The sequence below is a fragment of the Xyrauchen texanus genome, chromosome 14, assembly GCF_025860055.1.
Source record: "Xyrauchen texanus isolate HMW12.3.18 chromosome 14, RBS_HiC_50CHRs, whole genome shotgun sequence".
Lineage (NCBI taxonomy): Eukaryota > Metazoa > Chordata > Actinopteri > Cypriniformes > Catostomidae > Xyrauchen > Xyrauchen texanus.
Genome location: NC_068289.1, coordinates 732,304 through 752,303, shown reverse-complemented (window position 1 = coordinate 752,303; position 20,000 = coordinate 732,304). Strand labels below are relative to the sequence as shown.

At 40.5% G+C, this 20,000-nt stretch overlaps 1 protein-coding gene across 9 annotated transcripts in view; it reads right to left on the bottom strand.

The window, feature by feature from the left end:
* The window catches only part of LOC127654653 (syntaxin-binding protein 5-like), a 184,760-nt gene that overhangs the window by 139,533 nt on the left and 25,227 nt on the right, over positions 1–20,000 (bottom strand). For all 9 annotated transcript variants that reach the window (XM_052141891.1, XM_052141894.1, XM_052141892.1 and 6 more), the window contains exon 2: positions 15,619–15,716. In XM_052141891.1, coding sequence (XP_051997851.1) covers positions 15,619–15,716 — 98 coding nt within the window. The remainder of the gene's footprint in view (positions 1–15,618; positions 15,717–20,000) is intronic.

Here is a 20,000-nt window from a genome sequence, read left to right as displayed (position 1 = left end):
TGTAGGTTCATTAAATGCAAGTGAATGGTCACCAGAACTTTGAAGCTCCAAAAAGCAGATGAAGTCAGCATAAAGATAATCGTTTAGACACCGGTAGTTTAATCCAGTTGGTTTTGGGTGAGAACAGACAAAAATATAACTCTTTTTTTCCACAGTAAATCATGCCATTGCAGTCTCTAAGCACAATTATCTCGATTACACTTCCCATAGAGCATCCAGCATCTGTGCATGATCAAGCAAAGTGTTTTGTTTTAGTCATAGTTTTACTCTTTTGATGAAAATGTCATTTAAAATTAGACAATATTTTGTCATCTCATATTCATTAGTTTAAGTCTGTTTTACTCTGATGAAAATGGCATATGATTTTAGTTTAGTAAATCTTTTAGGTGACGACGATGTGCAAACTGGATAAAAAAACTCCACATTTTTTCAATCAAATCAGTCAATTCAAAACATTTAAGGACAAAAATTATAAATATTTTTTCATTTAAAAATGTATTAATCATATAACTATACATTGTGAAAAAACTGATCTCCTAAAACAACGATGAATAGACTAAAGTATTCGCTACTGTTAGAAGTTAGTCTACTATACTCAAATTCTTCATGCTTTAGAAACATATTGATTTTGAAAGCATTGCGTGTAGCGTGTTTCTTATGGAAATGCAAATTACACATATCATGACTAGCTTTAGTTCAGGTTCAACCGTTCATTCGCTTCACTGTGTTGTTATATTACATATATGTGTGGATATAGATTAAATCACATGTATCAGTGGGATGCGTTCGAATGAGGTATCACACCCCTGTGTTCAACTCAAGCAGAGAAATCCTCAATTATTAATGGGTTAGATGAATATATCTAATATCTTCTTCAATATACAGATTCTATAGATGTTTCTTCATTTCTTCATTTCTTGCAGTACCACTTTGATCTTGTCATATTTTCGGCTATTCACTATAGTCATGATTCGACTATTATATAGTCATGATGAACCTTTTTCATCTAATTTTCATCTGTTATTTTTTGGAGGAGATGAACACTGGTCAAGCACGAGGAAGTGTAATTAAGCTTGAAATCATGACCGTGCTTAGAGACTGCAATGACAATGAAAGGTGAAAAGGCAGCAAAAGTGTTAGGCACTTGAGAGAAGTGTTTCATAGGGAGGATGTCTTTAAAAATAATGCCATAAATAGTCTTCATTTATCTATTAGTGTCATACAAAGTCCAGAAAACATAAAAATGCTAAATCAATATTTGGTGTTTCAAAACAGCACCAATAGATACACCTGGACACAGTTTTTCTTGGTTGTTGCAGATAGGATGTTCCAAGCTTCTTGGAGAATACATCATAGTTCTTCTTTCTATTTCGGCTGTCTCGATTGCTTCTGTCTCTTCTTGTAATCTCAGACTGACTCAATATCCTGTGGGGATCGTGTCATCTGTTGCAGGGTTCCCTGTTCTTCTATTCTATTTGCATAAGAAATGTTTGGGAGTCTAAAATGTCCTACTGACACACTAAAGCTGAAGATAACATCTTAAGACAAATGTTTTTGTGAAGCATCTTATCAATTTAGAAGACATTGACTAAACCACTGGAGTCATGTGGATTACTTTTATGCTGACTTAATCTCCTTTTTGGAGCTTCAAAAGCTTGATCAGTCTTCACCTGCATTGTATGGACCTACAGAGCTGAGATATTTTTCTACAAATCTTCACTTGTTTTCTTCAGAAGAAAGTACAGATCTGGAATGGCATGAGGGGGAGTAAATGATGACATCATTTTCAGTTTTGGGTGAACTATTACAGTGTTTAAGGACAAAGTTAGCAAATGTACACATGTAACAATCTCTTTCCCTCAAAATGTATCCTTTCTATACAGTAACCCATGACACACACACACACACACACACACACACACACACACACACACACACACACACACACACACACATACACACACACACACACACACACACACACACACATACACAAAAAATAAGAGGGGATTTGGGCTCTCTCTATCTATCTATATATCTCTCTTTGTGGAACATGAGCTGGTCAGATGACAAGTGGTGAGTCACTATGTGGGCTGTTGAATAATCTTGCTTTAAACACACTCATACACCCACACACACACACACACACACACACACACACACACACACTCACACACACACACACACACTGACCTGTGTTCTAAATGTGTGAGAGATGTGTCTTATGTAAAGCTATCTAGATATTGAGAAGCTACATCCACAGAAATGTGATTCATTCACTTCTCTTCAAATAGGAAGAGGTTAAACTGAAAAGTCAACACAGTCAGAAAAACAACATCCAACAATTGTGAATTTGATTATGGCATGTACAATTGTTACTTAAAGGTTAAAAGTAACATTTTTCCTTGTTAAAATACTTTCTCATACTGTATCTTGTTCAAGCTCAAGTGTTTAATTGCTGCGCCACTAGTGGCCATCCCATCCACCGTTGATCAAACAAACCAATAGTCCTGCCACCAATTCACACCATTGCTTGAGCCGTTGTGTATCGAGCTGGACAGGCCACAGAGACAGTGTTTACAGTTCTGAATGCCTTACAATAGTTAGGAGAAATCATTTCATCTTTAAATGTACAGAGACAGCTGTAAGTAATGAGTTTTCAGAACATTACACTTTGTTTGTTTGTGGACTTTGCAATGTGTGTGAGCGAAATGTTTTGTTTTACAGACAGAATGAAAGCCATGTCACAGTTTTAGACAGAATACATCTATCAATCTTGCTATCTTTCCACTCCAATCAGTGCAGGAATCAAAATCTAGCATTATCTACAAAGCAAATCATATTTAAATGACAGGCATGTCCCTCATTCAAGGGCAATTGCTAATTATAATGATGACGATAATAGAAGAACAGGTGACTGATTGCAAAAAATGTAAATGGAGAAAATGACAATGAATAATAGCCCAGTGCTGGAGACATTTCTTGTCCCCGTAACCCTCATTTCAGATAAAATAACCACCTGCTGCTCTGCTGCTGTGGGACTGAAAACTACATATGATAGAAATGAGCATTTTCTTTCAGGTAAGCGCAGTTGTGTTTGTGTCCTGACGCATATATACGTGCTCTATGTTTCTTAAAGATTCATTCAAAAAATAGTTCACCAAAAAATGTATTGCCCTCATGTCTTTCTAAACCGTTCTTTCTTCCGTGGAACACAAAAGGAGTTATTTTGAACAAATGGTGACCATGGTCTACCTCCAAAAAGAACAAAATAGACCATAAAATAGTCCAAAAGTCTTGTGCTTTATATTCCAAATCTTCTGAAGCCATTTAGTTGCTTTGTGTGAGGAAAACATCATTTAAATCGATATGGGCTGAAAAAACCCCAATCCTCCTCAGCTCTCAAACCTCATTTGTTCTTGAGCATATTCAAGGTTTGACTTCAATGATGAATGGCACGAGACTCACAAAAAGCAAAGATGTTTGATGTCATGCCACTGTATATGCAGTAAGTCTGACGTACAGACAGAATGAATGCACAGGCACACACACACACACACACACACACACACACACACACACACACATGTTGTGTTTCCATGTTTTATGGGGACTTTCCATAGACATAATGGTTTTTATACTGTACAAACTTTATATTCTATCCCCTAAACCTAACCCTACCCCTAAACCTAACCCTCACAGAAAACTTTCTGCATTTTTACATTTTCAAAAACATAATTTAGTATGATTTATAAGCTGTTTTCCCTCATGGGGACCAACAAAATGTCCCCACAAGGTCAAACATTTCGGGTTTTACTATCCTTATGGGGACATTTGGTCCCCACAAAGTGATAAATACACGCTCACACACACACACACACACACACCCACACACACGCACACACACACACACACACACACACACAGACATATTAAATGCAAAACATGCAAAATCTGTTCAGTTCACTCATCCATCCATCCGTCCAACCATCTCTTTCTCTTTCTATCTCTTTAATTCATTCATTGCCTTTTTTCTATCTGCTCATCGCAGACGTCGACTCATTGAGTAAACAAATGCACGAGATAAAATAAAATTACATTTTGGATCCTCCATTTTCCATGTAATCTGGGAAATGCAGTACACAATATAGTGTACAGTGGCCACACTAATAAATGTATGCATGTGATTGCATTGGATATCAAAATAGCAAACCAATAGGCTGGCGAACCAACTAACTAACCGCTGTTGCAATCACATTTAGCCGATTGCTCTCAGGATAGAAATAAGACGTGAATAATCTTTACAGGTTCTTGCAATTAAGCAGAAAGAACTGCTAATGGCATGATATGTGAGCAAGCTGAAGGTGGGAATGGACCTTATTCATGGTAGTGCCATCTTTGATTTTGAATGGGAATGACAACAAGACTGTGAGGGATAGACTTACCATCTCTTCACCATCACTGGCACGCATGGTATGAAGCTGAAACAAGCTCCTAAAGTTTTTGACCTATTGAATGTTATTGAAAATATGTTTTTTCAATGTTTTGTCAGCAGAACGATCCAACAACACTTTAAACTGCAGTACAACCCATTAATGAGATGGTAAGTATATCCCTTACAGCCTCGTTGTCATTCCCGTCAAAACATTCAAGATGTCGCTGCTTTGAATAAGGTCTATGGACCTCTTGACAGCCGTGGGTATTCAATCCATCTGAAGGGGAACATCAGGCTCAATGAAGATGAAGGTGGTGAGACTGGTATGAAGTCCTTTGCCGAGTCTTTTGCTGCGACCATAGTCACTAATTCAGTCTCTCAGTATATAAATAAATATATGTAAATAATCAGATCCTTTTCTTCTCATGTTTCATGTGAGGGCCCCATCAGCACTGCTTTTAAAGATGGTGCACACCTCTTCTCAAAGAACCGGTCTCTAGCCTACCCTATGCATGCATGCTGACGTCCTCGCAGGTCCTGGAATGGAGCGAGTAGGGTTCCGGTGTGAAATTAGATGTGTTGCCAGACCCGTTCCCTGATACCAGGAAGGACAGCGTGCCTCATGGCTGATGGGCCAGGATGCCAGGCCACCATTCCCCCACATGCTGTGGGCCCAGGGAACCCAGGCCACTATAAAGAAGCCACCGCCCCTCATAAAAGCATGCAGCCACCGGATCCCACCCCATTATACTAGGACCTTTCTTTATTCTTCACTCCCCAACTTTGACAAAATAAAGGTTGATGTTAAAACCAAAAATGGTTTTACAGTCTTATATTCTCTGGTTCTTTAGAAAACCATCAATCCACAGGTGCTTTAAAAAAATCTAGAAACCAATACACTGATCAGAAGAACCTATAATGAAACATAAATATATATTTTTTCACTCTTCAAAGAACTGCATACATTGAAAAATGTTTCTTGATAAAAGGAGGGTTCTTTGCTGAACCTATGGTGCTACAAAGAACCACTGAAGAACCTGTACTTAAGAGTGCAGGAATGTCACACATCTCTGTGTGTGTGTGTGTGTGTGTGTGTGTGTGTGTGTGTGTGTGTGTGTGTGTGTGCATGTGTGTGTGTGTGTGTGTGTGTGTGTGTGTGTGTGTGTGTGTGTGTGTGTGTTCACCAGACCATCAGTTTTATTCCTCCTTCATTCTTTTGATCTCCTCTTCAACCTCTCCTCCACCTCCACACTCATCAAATCCATTCAGCCTTTCTTTCAGTGGCTCTAATTGCAATCATTTCTGCACAATGACAGAATAACACCATATATCTCCCTTTTCTGTCCTTCCCTCACTCTGCCACTCTCCCTCCATCCCTCTGATAATTATCCAATCAGCATCTGCCAGAACTTGACCACTCCAACAAACAGAGACCAAGTCAAGGAGGCAGTTCATTATGCATCTCACACATATGAGGACAAACCATTAACCTCACACACACACCTAGAAATGTGCAAACATAACACACAACACACAACACACCAAAACAATTTGATTAGCAGTTCATTGAAGCCTGAACGGGTGTTGCTCAAGGACACAAAAAACATAATCCAAACATTATCTTCAATAAGTAAAGAATGGCAGGCCTCACTTAGTGCAAGATACACACACACACACACGTTAATCACACATTATTTATCTTTCTCCTGCCTTGCTATGACCTTTCACAACATTTGAGTTAACCATCAAAAGAGAAATATAATATACATTGCTGCAACCTATATATGTGTGTGTGTATATGTATGTATGTGTGTGTGTGTGTGTATATGTGTATATGTGTATATGTGTGTGTGTGTATGTGTGTATGTGTATGTGTGTGTGTGTGTGTGTGTGTGTGTGTGTGTGTGTGTGTGTGTGTGTGTCTGTGTGTGTGTATGTGTGTGTGTGTGTGTGTGTGTGTGTGTGTGTGTGTGTGTGTGTGTGTGTGTGTGTGTGTGTGTGTGTGTGTGTGTGTGTGTGTGTGTGTGTGTCCAGTATCTTATTGCAGCCATAAAATATTCATTAATTTTAGTAGCAACATTCACTATAAATAAGATTAAATCAAATGTAATTAAGCTCTTAGCATGGGTCCCTAGCTACACGTGTGTGTTTCTGTCTGTGTGTAATCATGGTCAAATTGTTTGGCAACAATTTTCGAGTCCACAACACAGAGATTTGCTAACAGGATGAATACTAATGATGTCAACAGGATCATCCTGTTTCACTATGTAAGATTTTTTGCCAACAAATTGCCATTATTGTTTGAGTACATAAACAATCAGAGCTCAAAACAATGTCCTTAACTCGCCCTATTCAGCAAAGCAAGCCTATAAAAATGATTTGTATTTTGAGCTGTCAGGTTCGATTTGGGGCAAAATCGCTGTCTTATGACGTTCATCCTTGCGTCATTACGTCATGTCCGCACACGCAGGAAAGAAGTAGCCTGTCTCATGTTCCGACACAGTTCAGGACAGATTTAAAGATTGTTCTCACTTAAATGTGCTTTGAGTGTAGTTTCAGGAAAGCGATTTACTTATTTAAAAATAAGAGGGTTTTTTATCTTCATCGAAACAAGTAATATTTCCGTTAGGACTACAGCTCCAGTCATGATCACACACATGTCCAGGCAAGCTCAAATTGGGAGATTCATCCGTCAGAAGAACAGTACCAGAACACGATTGACGTAATGTACTGCTTGCCATTGTATGTTTCAACCACAGATGTCGCTAGAGAGCACAAAGTTATGTAGTGCAGTTTTAACAATCTATTGCCAGTTTTGCACAACAGTAAAGCAGCATTTCTTTTACGCAGAAACAAGGCTTAAACCTATGCTTTACGAAAACTTTGATGTCATTCAACAAGCTATTGCATAGCCAGTGACACATATTATAGTTTCATATAGCCAGAACTTTGACTATCAGATACGTTCTGGTCCACATTACAACCAAAAACCACCAACGGCGATAAGAAGAGACCATCTGACAGACATGTAAATGATGAACCACAGTTCACTGAAAATGGCCATAACTGAGAGAGCAAAGTCATACAAAACTATATCACACAGGTCTCTGGAATTCTCAGTCGATATCATCGGCATATCGGTAATAAGCACTAAAACACAGATGATTTATTCATAATTTATTAGTAACACAAACTCTATAAATTAAAATGCACAATCCAGAGATAGTAATATCCACAGTATTTAGAAGTTTTGGCTCTCCTAAGAAATTCTGTCTCATTCTCATGTTAATGTGGAAAAAACGCCAGCACTAAACTTTAGGATACATGATGAGGGAAGAAATCCAAAACATTTTGAAACCTGCAAACTTTGAATTCTGAGATATTGGTATAATATCATTAATGCTGCATGTTAGATTTAATTAGTATTGAAATCACAATATTGCCTTGCTCTATTACTAAACCTTAAAAGGCTGTGTTTCTGCATTCAGTGGTTCATTCAGCGCTGTGTGTGCAGGCGGCGCCCTCTAGCGGTCTGGATGACATTATTCATTGTCCATTATACCACTATAATACAGAATTTGAAAGGGGGTTTGGTTCCTTTGGTTTAAACATGACATTTTTCCATGATGTGGTTGACATTTTTGTGGAATTTCCCAACACATGTATAGTGTGAAATTGTAATGTTCTATCATATACAGTACATACATGTAAATGTGAGATGTGATGTTTTGAACTGCAAAAACAGAAGTGCAAAAGTGAGCGGTTGAGGACCGGTTGACAGCGCGTCCGGGAGCCGGCGAGCAAGTTCTTCTATCTCCTCTCTCTCTCTCTCTGTGTGTTTCTCCACTCGCACCTTTTCTCACTCTCCCGCTGATTCAGCGGTGGCAGTGCTCTATCACGGTCAATATAAATAATATTTTAATGAGAAACTTAAAAGACAACATAAACACACACGACAGACATGTCCGCTAACGATCTCTCTCTCCCGCACGACACCCTGCAGTCGACCTTTATACCTCAGAGGCTTGATTAGCCTAATACGGGACCGGGTGCATAGGATCACGACCCGGCCCCGCCCTCCGCCCTGCCACACATGGCTTTTACCCAAGATACTGTACAGTCTCACAAGCAACAATCGGAAAGGACCGTAAAAATCGTACAATGTGCAGCCGGCTTTTGAATATCTTTCAACGACTAGATGCCACAAACCTGGAACAACCTTTGCCTAATCCAGCAGCTACTTTTATCTTACAAGCCCTACTTACAGTGCATCCGGAAAGTATTCACAGCACTTCACTTTTTCCACATTTTGTTATGTTACAGCCTTATTCCAAAATTCATTATTTTCCTCAAAATTCTACAAATAATACCCCATAATGACAATGTGAAAGAAGTTTGTTTGAATCTTTGCAAATTGTTAAAAAATGTAAAACATAAAAATCACATGTACATAAGTATTCACACCCTTTGCTCAATACTTTGTTGAAGCGCCTTTGGCACCAATTACAGCCTCAAGTCTTTTTGTGTATGATGCTACAAGCTTGGCACACCTATTTTTGGGCAGTTTCTCCCATTCTTCTTTGCAGGACCTCTCAAGCTCCATCAGATTGGATGGGGAGTGTCGGTGCACAGCCTTTTTCAGATCTCTCCAGAGATGTTCAATCGGGTTCAAGTCTGGGCTCTGGCTGGGCCACTCAAGGACGTTCATAGAGTTGTCCCGTAGCCACTCCTTTGTTATCTTGTCTGTGTGCTTGGGGTCGTTGTCCTGTTGGAAGATGAACCTTTGCCCCAGTCTGAGATCCAGAGTGATCTTGAGCAGGTTTTCATCAAGGATGTCTCTGTACATTGCTGCATTCATCTTTCCCTCGATCCTGACTAGTCTCCCAGTTCCTGCCGCTGAAAAACATCCGCACAGCATGATGCTGCCACCACCATGCTTCACTGTAGGGATGGGATTGGCCAGGTGATGAGCGGTGCCTGTTTCCTCCAGACATGACGCTTGCCATTCAGGCCAAAGAGTTCAATCTTTGTTTCATCAGACCAGAGAATTTTAGTTTCTCATGGTCTGAGAGTCCTTCAGGTCCCTTTTGGCAAACTCCAGGCTGGCTGTCATGTGCCATTTACTGAGGAGTGGCTTCCGTCAGGCCACTCTACCATACAGGCCTGATTGGTGGAGTGCTGCAGAGATGGTTGTTCTTCTGGAAGGTTCTTCTCTCTCCACAGAGAAACGCTGGAGCTCTGTCAGAGTGACCATCAGGTTCTTGGTCACCTCCCTGACTAAGGCCCTTCTCCCCGATCGCTCAGTTTGGCCGGGCGGCCATCTCTAGGAAGAGTCCTGGTGGTTCCAAACTTCCTCCATTTATGGATGATGGAGGTCACTGTGCTCATTGGGACCTTCAATGCTGCAGAAATGTTTCTGTACCCTTCCCCAGATCTGTGCCTCGATACAATCCTGTCTCAGAGGTCTACAGACAATTCCTTGGAATTCATGATTTGGTTTGTGCTCTGACATGAACTGTTAACTGTGGGACCTTATATAGACAGGTGTGTGCCTTTCCAAATCATGTCCAATCAACTGAATGTATCACAAGTGGACTCCAATCAAGTTTAGAAACATCTCAAGGATGATCAGTGGAAACAGGAAGCACCTGAACTCAATTTTGAGTGTCATGGCAAAGGGTGTGAATACTTATGTACATGTGATTTTTTTTTCTTTTAATTTTTTTTATAAATTTGCAAATATTTCAAACAAACTTCTTTCACATTGTCATTATGGGGTATTGTTTGTAGAATTTTGAGGAAACTAATGAATTTAATAAATTTTGGAATAAGGCTGTAACATAACAACATGTGGAAAAAGTGAAGTGAATACTTTCCGGATGCACTGCCTGTGAACTTTTAGACACAACTTTCCTGGCAGACTGATAAAAATCTGTGCACTCTGATCCTCGGAAATCACATAAAGCTAGCCAGATTGGAGCTTACTGCTTTGAAAAAGCTCTTGCCATTTTTGCACTATATACTATATGTATATATATCTGAAGCTATGAGATTGTTCTAGAAACAATTATAATGGGAACTGTTAACAAATGTTAAATCAAGATAGATTGTTGGAGAATAAACTAGGATGAAAGGAGTGGAGCAAAGATGTTAGAGCAGAGAACGAGGGAATATGTTGAAGGGTGAAATATTGTCGACGGGAAAGATGGCAGCACCAATATGCCAGCGCCAGCGCCAATATCTCACTGTCACTCTGACCACACGCACAAGACATCTGTCATTGCCTTGGTCTCTCTGTATGTTTCGATGTGTTTGGATGGGTGTGCATGTGTGTGTGTGTTTCGCCCATCATTTCAACATTAACTAGACAGAAGCTGCAGTGAACTCTGAACGTGCCCTGCCTGATAATGGAAACAGTTCCTGCTCTTTCAGTCTCTCTCTCTCTCTCTCTCTCTCTCTCTCTCTCTCACTCTCTCGCTCCCATCCAAAAAAAGGGTCAGAAAAAGAAAGAAATGCAGAAGGTTATGTGACTCCACCCACCTCTGCCATCTCACCATAATTAATCACCACTCCTCACCAATTCCTCTCCTCATTCTCTCTCGCTATTTCCGCTAGTCTGCTTGGATGAGAATCGACAGCTCATCACGGAGGAGAATTGTATTGCCTGTTCACATGCAGACACTCACACATTCAGAGATTGGAACAAACTCAAACTCTTTAAGGAGTACACATTGAATTCAATGATGTCTTTGAAGTTTGAACACACGTAGAGAATTATATTTCCAGCCTCCTTCTGGACAGTAATTCTCTATTCAGTACCTGATATGATAAGGACTACCTCACACAACCCACAGTGCACAGATGTCACAGAGAAGATCCTAACAAATAATACAAACGATGATAGATACATACTCATAGGGGTACATTTAGGAGACAGTCCTCATGGTTTGAAACAGTGAACAGTTTATTTTGTATCAGTTTGCATGCTTAAATGCACATCAAAGGGTTGGTGCGGAGGACAAGTGCAAAGTTTCTCAAATTACTGTTACGTGAACATGTCAATTGCGTTTGTTAGGATACGGTAGGAAAGGGGTCAAAGTTGTGGAAATGGGATTTGAATTTGGGTTAGTTTCAGCTGTGTTTGATTCTATAACATCTCTTCCTCTCCTCGAGTTCAGATTGACTTTATTGGATTAGTGTGAGATTGATTCTTTGTCTTCATTCACAGAACCTTGTGCAGTTGTCTACAGTCAAGGGAATGCCACGCAAATCTCAGTCCTGCATGCTGCAACCCTGCCAACTTCTGCATCAGCACACACACATACACAAACAGAGATGACATCAACATAACTGGCAGTATGGTGTGCTCCTTGCTTGCTTCAGCATAGAGTCTATTTTGATATAGTTACAAGTGTATGTGTGTGATATTCACTTTTCTGCTCTTATCGTCTTCCTTTATAGGCTATAAAGAGTATTACTATTTGAATATATTTACAAACATTTCCTCAAATGAGCACAAACACGCAGACTCATACAGGCACACTTTGAGTATTCCTCTATAAAAATGATTTGCAGACAGTGTATGCGGTGAGTGCACAGAGACGTTGGTAATCAATAGTGCAGTGTGAATGTTTAACTTTGCATGCTCTCAATCAATACAGAGCTCTGAACAAGAGCATTAACTAGATATGCCATTCTGCCCAGAGTCAGAGAAAGAGTCAGGAAACAGAAAGGGAAGCACAGAAAAACAGTAAGCTGTAGTAAAAACCTATACACTATGGCCAGCGCGGGAGTTGCAGTGTATGTGAGATGTTCGGAGTGGAAGCAGAGTGGGAGTGAGACTTTACCCGGAAGGAGGAGGATTTTTTTACATTCACATTTATGCATTTGGCAGAGGCTTTTATCCAAAGTGACTTACAGTGCACTTATTACAGGGACAATCCCCCCGGAGCAACCTGGAGTTAAGTGTCTTACTCAAGGACACAATGGTGGTGACTGTGGGGATCAAACCAGCAACCTTCTGATAACCAGTTATGTGCTTTAGCCCACTACACCACCATCACTCCAAACGTGGAATTCTTTGACTTTTCTGAAAGTCAAAGTGTTGGACTGTTTTCACTTGCTCCGATCATTCAATTATATCATTCTAATAGATCGCCATTCAAATACTGCACATACATGTTGAAACAGCAATGTGATAGATTGTGAGCGGACTTATAAAGCAACGGCTTACGTGCGATTGGCTGGGAGTTACCCCGCTAATGGTGCGATGATGTACAGCTGCTGGTCTTCCCGCTAGAACTACGCTCCACTTTCATAGAAACCGGAACAACTTTTCAATATTTCCAGAACTCCGTCATTTCCCATAGACTCTTATGAAGTGTCCACACCAGATATATTTCTACATTTGTGTCCAATTTTATCATCTGATTTGAAAGAAAATGTGCTTCCCATTTTAAATTAAAACGTTTCAACTGAGATGGGAGATGGAGGAATGACGTGTGGGATGGTATTGTACTACAAATAATGATGTCACTCAGATGGAGTTGTAAAATTCCCATCACGGGCTGGGTTTCCCAAACCAGCATGTAGATAGCTTGTTATTAGTTCTTCATATAAGTTCTTCAGTATGGGAGCTGTCCTCTCTAAAGATGTGGAACTGAGGTCAAAACCTTGGCCAACAGTCCAGGAGTTTGTTTTCCCAAAATGAAAATATTGTAAATGATATATATTCCTATCTGGGTGCCGAAAGTTTATCAATGATGGCTTTGGTAAGACAGGGTTTCAGATGTTGGCTAGGCCTATCTGTGAGATGTACGCCTATAACGTTTCATGTGCTGATAGTTTTAAATGGGGTCCTTTTCAACACTATTCTCATCCTCGTGTACAATCCACTGATCTATAATAGATCAGTGCTACAATGGCTTTTAAAGGATCAAAATATATCAATGCTAGTACTTCCACTCCAGCCTCAGTAAATCATTTCTTTATGGAGCTCGCTCTACACTGCTCATTGTGTGCTGTAGCTTTAAGATTTACCTTCACTGGAGTTAACCCTTATGCTTTGAGACAAAATTCCCAACGAGATTTCTGTTCGGGTTAAATAAGAGCCAGTAGAGTACAGAAGATATACAGCACACCCTCCTTTTGATTATTAACATGAACATTGACATAGGCTTGTTTTTCACATTTTAACTGAAACCACCTCCTGTACTGTTCTTTTACTGTAGATGTAAACACTGAAAACAAATCTGTACTGTAAAAATGCTACAGTAAAATTGGTTAACTATAGTTACCTTAAAATATATGGCAAAAAAGGATGCATTAACAAGAAAATGCATGTCATTTTATGGTTAAATGTTGTAAATAATTGATGTAAAAATTATAATTTGACTGTATAATTAATGGTAAAATGTATATTAAGTTTAACAAGAGAGTACATGTACTATTTACAGTTAATCCTCTGAAGTCCGCTGTAATAGACATCACTTCAGTCGATTATGGGGATGAACTGAGGGCTTCTGTAAAGCTGCTTCGTAACGATGTGTGTTGTGAAAGGCGCTTTACATATAACAATGACTTGACTAAATCATTCTTAAAATTACAGTTAAAAAACTATAATAATTCCTGAACACAAACACATTTTTTAGAAGAATATTTCAGCTCTGTAGGTTCACATAATGTAAGTGAATGGTGACCAGAACTTTGAAGGTCCAAAAAAGCACATAAAGGCCACGTAAAAGTAATCCATAACAATCCTGTGGTTAAACCCATATCTTCAGAAGATATATGATCGGTTTGGGTGAGAAACGTCCTCTTTGCAATAAATCGTATCTATACTTTTTTACAATAATTATTCTTTTGTTTTTGGCATTTCGCATTATCTGTGCATATCGCCATCTACTGGGCAGGGAGGAGAATTTGCAGGAAAAGTATTTCCAAGTTTTGAAGTCTTAAAGAGGTCAGAATGACCCGAACATAACCAGAGGTTTAAGGGGCCATTAAGAAACTGTAAATTAAAACTGATGATGCTGTCAAGCTTAAAACATCCAGAATGCAGGTTATGCAGGTTATTTTACTTCCTGAATAAATGTGAACCCGTGTACAGGTTGCTTTTTCACTCATGCAAACCTTGACACAGTTTCATTGCAACTGAGCTAAGACCACCTCTTACAAGTACTCGGGTTTGGTACCATCGTCGGCTCCCAATTTTTCATGAAATCCAGGCTCTGTTTCCGACTAAACTGCCAGTGAAAGCCCCCTATAACTCTGCATGCAGTGGATCCTTTAGAATAATCCATGCCTAGACATTCAGTTGACCCAAAAATGACTCCCAATTGAGTAGGACCCCCTTTAATACAATTGCAAAGAATGAGAGCCAGGCAGAGAGACAGAAATAAGACAAGGTGAGAGAAAACAAGTGTCAGATTGAGAGAGAGAGACAGAGAGAGAGAGAGAGAGAGAGAGAGAGCACGGCAGACAGACAGAGAGTCATGCTTTTCACAGTTAAGTAACACTATCCACAGACGTCTGCGTTAATAATGACAGATCCATAACTTGCAGAAAGCGAATTCACTGTGATGCAAAAATGTCCCTTCCTCCTTTCTTCTCGTCTTTTATCTGTCTGCCACATCATCCACCGAGATGTTGAGTTTCCTGTCTCTCAACCTGCTCTATTTGACCACATCTATCTCTGCACACAGACCTTTTCTCTATTTTCTGTGATTAATGTTTTGAATGTATATACAGTGTCTCTATATTGGTTTTAATGTTGCCAAAGAAAAGAAAATGTTAATCCAAATATGGATTTTTTTATGTGATCACTAATCAGTGCTTGTCATGGATTGATAAATCATTTTATTACATTATATTTTTTAAACTATATGAAAACTGCTTCATATAGTCAGACAGCCTTCATAGTCAGTCTCTCTCCTGTCTGTCTCTCTCTCTCTCTCTCTCTTTCTGTCAGTCATTTTGCATTAGTAGCTGTCTGCAACGATTCCTCTGGGAGTCAGTTAAACGGTCTTACACCCCTCTTTGCCACAGGGAGGTATTTAAAGAAAGGAAACATGACAGCATTATACCTTACCTCAGACAGCAGCTATCCCAAAGCCCAAAAGTCCTCCCAATGTCAAATCTACACTGTGGAGAAAATAGCATTGGAGCATGGTGGAAAAGGATACAGCCGCACTCCTCCGGAACGAGAGCCGATGGCAAGGATCTTCTGCACAGGGTCAAAGGCCAGAGCTGTGGGCTGATAGGTAAATCCATGACGCACCGTCTACAGTGAAAGAAAAACAGAGAAACATTATAAAACATAAAGAAGAGAAAAATGGTGGCGTACTTCAGGGAAGAAATAGCCAGCTTCAGTCGTTTGTTTTTACACAACAGTGAAGAAATCTACAGATGCCTTCTCAAACTACACTCCTGACATTGTTTGAGAACATCACAAACAGCATCACAGCTGGAGAGAATACTCCACATTGTGCAAACACCCGTTTCTTCCTCTCTGCTCAAAATATCTTCTCTCATACGTTTCCTGTGCTGTAGTTATATATACACTGTATATATTTAAAGATCAGATGATCTTAATTCTACAATAAGCTTGTAATAATGTAATAATATCTTCTGATTGTTATATATTTAATATGGGTGACATTAAACAATTGGAGTGACAACATTCAATTGAATACATACTAAATATAAATGAATAAAACTAGAAACCACCCTATTTTATATAACTGAGTTTATATTCTGTGTTGTTATATAGTGAATAGCAATGGGTCCGTTAACTAAATATTTCACTTCAAAACAGGAGACAGTGACATATGGACCATAAGTCCCTTTAGGTGAACTAGTTCATTTACATAAACTGTCCAAACAAACCCAACACATTGTGACTTTGAGTTCCCAACACAAAATATAATGTATTTGTTTATTTTAAGTGGTTCATTTAGATTTCATGGAAAGGTGCATAAAACATGTTCCCTGAGAGATTTACTGAAATACGTGTTGTGAGATATCTCACCTGTCTCTGTGACAGCTCTATACTCTGTAAACAGCAAACAAATGTGTGTCTGCGAGCCGCGGACAATGACGCTTTCAACCTGTCAATAGTGTTGCCCGTTCTCTTAGTATTGTAGTTGCAGTGAATTATTGAGACTTACCGCCATTTTAATGCTATGTTATTCATAACAGTGGTCAGTTGAGGGTGCTATTTTGCCTCTGTTGTTTTTACTAACCATTTCATTCCACGATGTGGGTCTCAATAAAGCTTATTTGGTATCTTTGGAGTGCAGGGGTTTTGGAAAGAGGGGGCGTGGCTAATCGAACGGCTCAGTCTCGTGGAAGTAGAACAGCTAAAATCACTCACAGCACCTGTAAATGATTTGGATGATTAGATACACTTAGATTTCGGAACATTTCACAAAGCTACACTATTTTAAAAGTAGCTTTTTGTCTGTCACGCTTCTGGAAAATGTAGTTACATTACAACTCCAATATTTCAAAATTCTGCCAGTGTCATTCAAGTCCTTTTGAATCTAAAGTGGCATCCAATACTGCCAACCACCAACTGTTTATCTCCATTCTTTCCGGCAGTGATGGGTTTCCATATTTGCACATTAATAGTTTGCTTATCACCTTGATATAAGAGTGTCCGTCAGTGGGAAAGGATCATTCTCTACAACTTGCACCAACTTGCTTAACTTCATCAAAACTGAGCTCTACCCCAGGCAATGCCCCCACTCAGTCTCTCTTCAGCACAGTTTAAGGTTACACAGTTGTCAATTTTGCTGTGTAAAACCTATCTGTAAAGGGATCAATGGAAAGGAGGCGAGAACCGGCGTTACGATATAAATAATATTTTAATGAGAAACTTAAAACAAACACAAACATGACGGACATGTCCGTAAACTATCTCTCTCTCCCACACCACTGTCTGTCATCGGCCTTTACCCCTCTCGGAGGCTTAATTAGCCTGATAAGGCCCCGCCCTCTGCCCTGTCACATTCCTCCCTCGTTCTCTCAGGCTGGGGAGCCCCCGGCATGACGTACACCCCCCCCCTCCCCCTTTCCCTGGGGGGGGGCGTGCCCTAAGCCCCGTCTGCCGGCAGTTCATCCCCATCTACCTGGACGAGGGAGGGGACAATGGGAGGGAAACAGAAATAATTCAAATGGGGGAGTACTTCCTGTAACAGTGTAGTACCCCGCCAAAAAAACTCTAAAATTTAAACAAGAGGGAAAAGGCCAACGCAAAGCGGCAGTGAGAGGAGAGAGAGATGAAAAAAAAAACCTACTCGCCGGTTCTCCGATACACCGTCGCATGGTCCTCGATCACTTCTCCACCCTCTCAGGTGGACGACAGCCGCTTCTCCCCTGGCGGACCGGAGTCAGACTCACGACCCCCGATGGTCAGAACGCCCCTCTGCGTTCTCGGCGACTCGTGGGGACACTCCTCCGCCCCTGGTAGCGGCCCTACCACTCCAGGCGTTCGGGGAACACTTCCCTCCTCCCCTCGCGGAGGGTGATCTTCTGTCAACCCCTCCGCGTTTCTGGGGGATGGCAGGGCTCTCCTCCGCCCCTGGCAGCGGCTCCATTGCTCCAGGAGGTCGGGGAGTCCAGTCCCCACTCGCACCACATCCGAGCGGTCGGTCTACTCCCTCCCACGGTGGATGGCAGCGGCGCTCCCCTGGGTGGACGGCAGTGTCGAGGACTCCGCGACGGGCATCCCTCCTCCTTCCCGGGCTTCGGTACCAGTGTAAAGGGATCAATGGAAAGGAGGAGGCGAGAACCGGTTTGATAATATAAATAATATTTTAATGAGAAACTTAAAACAAACACACACATGACGGACATGTCCGTTAATATCTCTTTCTCCCGCACCACCATCTGTCATCAGCCTTTTATTAGCCTGATAAGGGACCGGGTGTGTATAATCACAACCCGGCCCCGCCCTCCACCCTGCCACACTATCATTCACATTTATGGACAACATTGTGACAACTGTCACAGCACTGGCCAAATCTAGTGCTTCCTTGACTCCTACACTGAAAAACAAACAGGAAAAAGCAGGTTATCTTTGTTTTCTGACAAAGAGTTAATTAGTTAAACGAAGAGGAAAAAATAGGTTGATGTAACTTAACTGATTCATGTGTAACCGATGTACATGAATAAATCATGGTAATGTAAAGCTTTTTTTGGTGTTTTCTACCCAGCTGCTTGTTTAGTCTCCACTGGCAAGTTTACTCACTTCTCATTGGCCTGTCTGCATCTGCTAGTATAAGACAATAATCCATCTTTTTGTTGCTCATTGTGCAACCATCTGTTTTTCCCCTCTCCTCCAAGATATCTTCTGCCATACTTTTCCCGTGTTGGAAACCTTTCCTTGAACAGTACAGCAGCTCTGCACTATACGTTTTATGAGATTTATATAGCCTGTTCATTATAACTCCACTACTCAAATCCTCATTCTGTCAGTCCCCCTCAACCATTTGAGTCAAACGTTTTGGAATATTTTATATTTAGTTAAATGTCAAAGTTTCAATCTGGTTTTAAGTTTTGCCGCTCTATCCAAAAATAGCTTAAAATAGTTGGTGCACTGGTCTTTAGTGGTCTCCCAGCCTGGTCTGTTTGCTAGTTTTAGAGAGATTTTGGACACTTTTCAGATGTTCAGGCTGGGAGACCAACAACACCATCTGAATACCATCTAGACCAGGCTGGGAGCTAGACCGCCTTAAACCAACTAAGACCAGCAAACCACCTTAGGCTGGTTTAACTCAAAAATATTGCCTCTCATCTTAGGTGTAAGTAGTCATCTAGCAGACACATTTATCCATAGTGTCTTACAGTATAATTATGACAGGAGAGTCTACTTAGAGCAACCTGAGATAAGGTATCATGCACAGAAACCCAAGGGCGATGGTGATGGCTCATGTCTTTTTGTTGGGAACTGAACCAGCAACTTAACAGCGCTGAACTTTAGCCACTATTCCACGCCGCATTTAACCTCTAGCATTACACATTAAACCTTTACTCGTGACTTTATACTAAAGCCCAAATAAAAGTCAAGATGCTGCCATTTGCCATTAGCAGATGGCAAACTGTGAGGACAGTTCCCCTGGAGTCCCCTGAAGCACACCCTGGAGTGCTTTGCTCAAGGACAGAACAACTTTGAACTCAGTAACTCATGCGATCATTTCAGTTCATCCGATTCAGGTAATAAACCAGCAGCCTCTGCAGTACAAGCCCAAGTCCTTGCCTACACTGTTTACATGCTCACTCAACATTTAGGATATTAAGAGTAAAACGTATGGGTTAGTGTTTACTTGCAAGATTAATGAGGCCTTCAAGACGAGTTACCAAAAAGCTGACATCTTGAGTTTTTACCTAGTTACAAGGATAAAACAGCTTCCAAATATTCTTACATGGATGACAGAATCGGACCAAAGTGTATACCCAAATAATATGATGTGAATGGGTCTAGCAAGGGGGGGGGGATTTCAGGTTTGGTCCAAGCAATCGAACCAAGTGTGAAAGCAATCTTACTTTGACTTCCTCCATATTT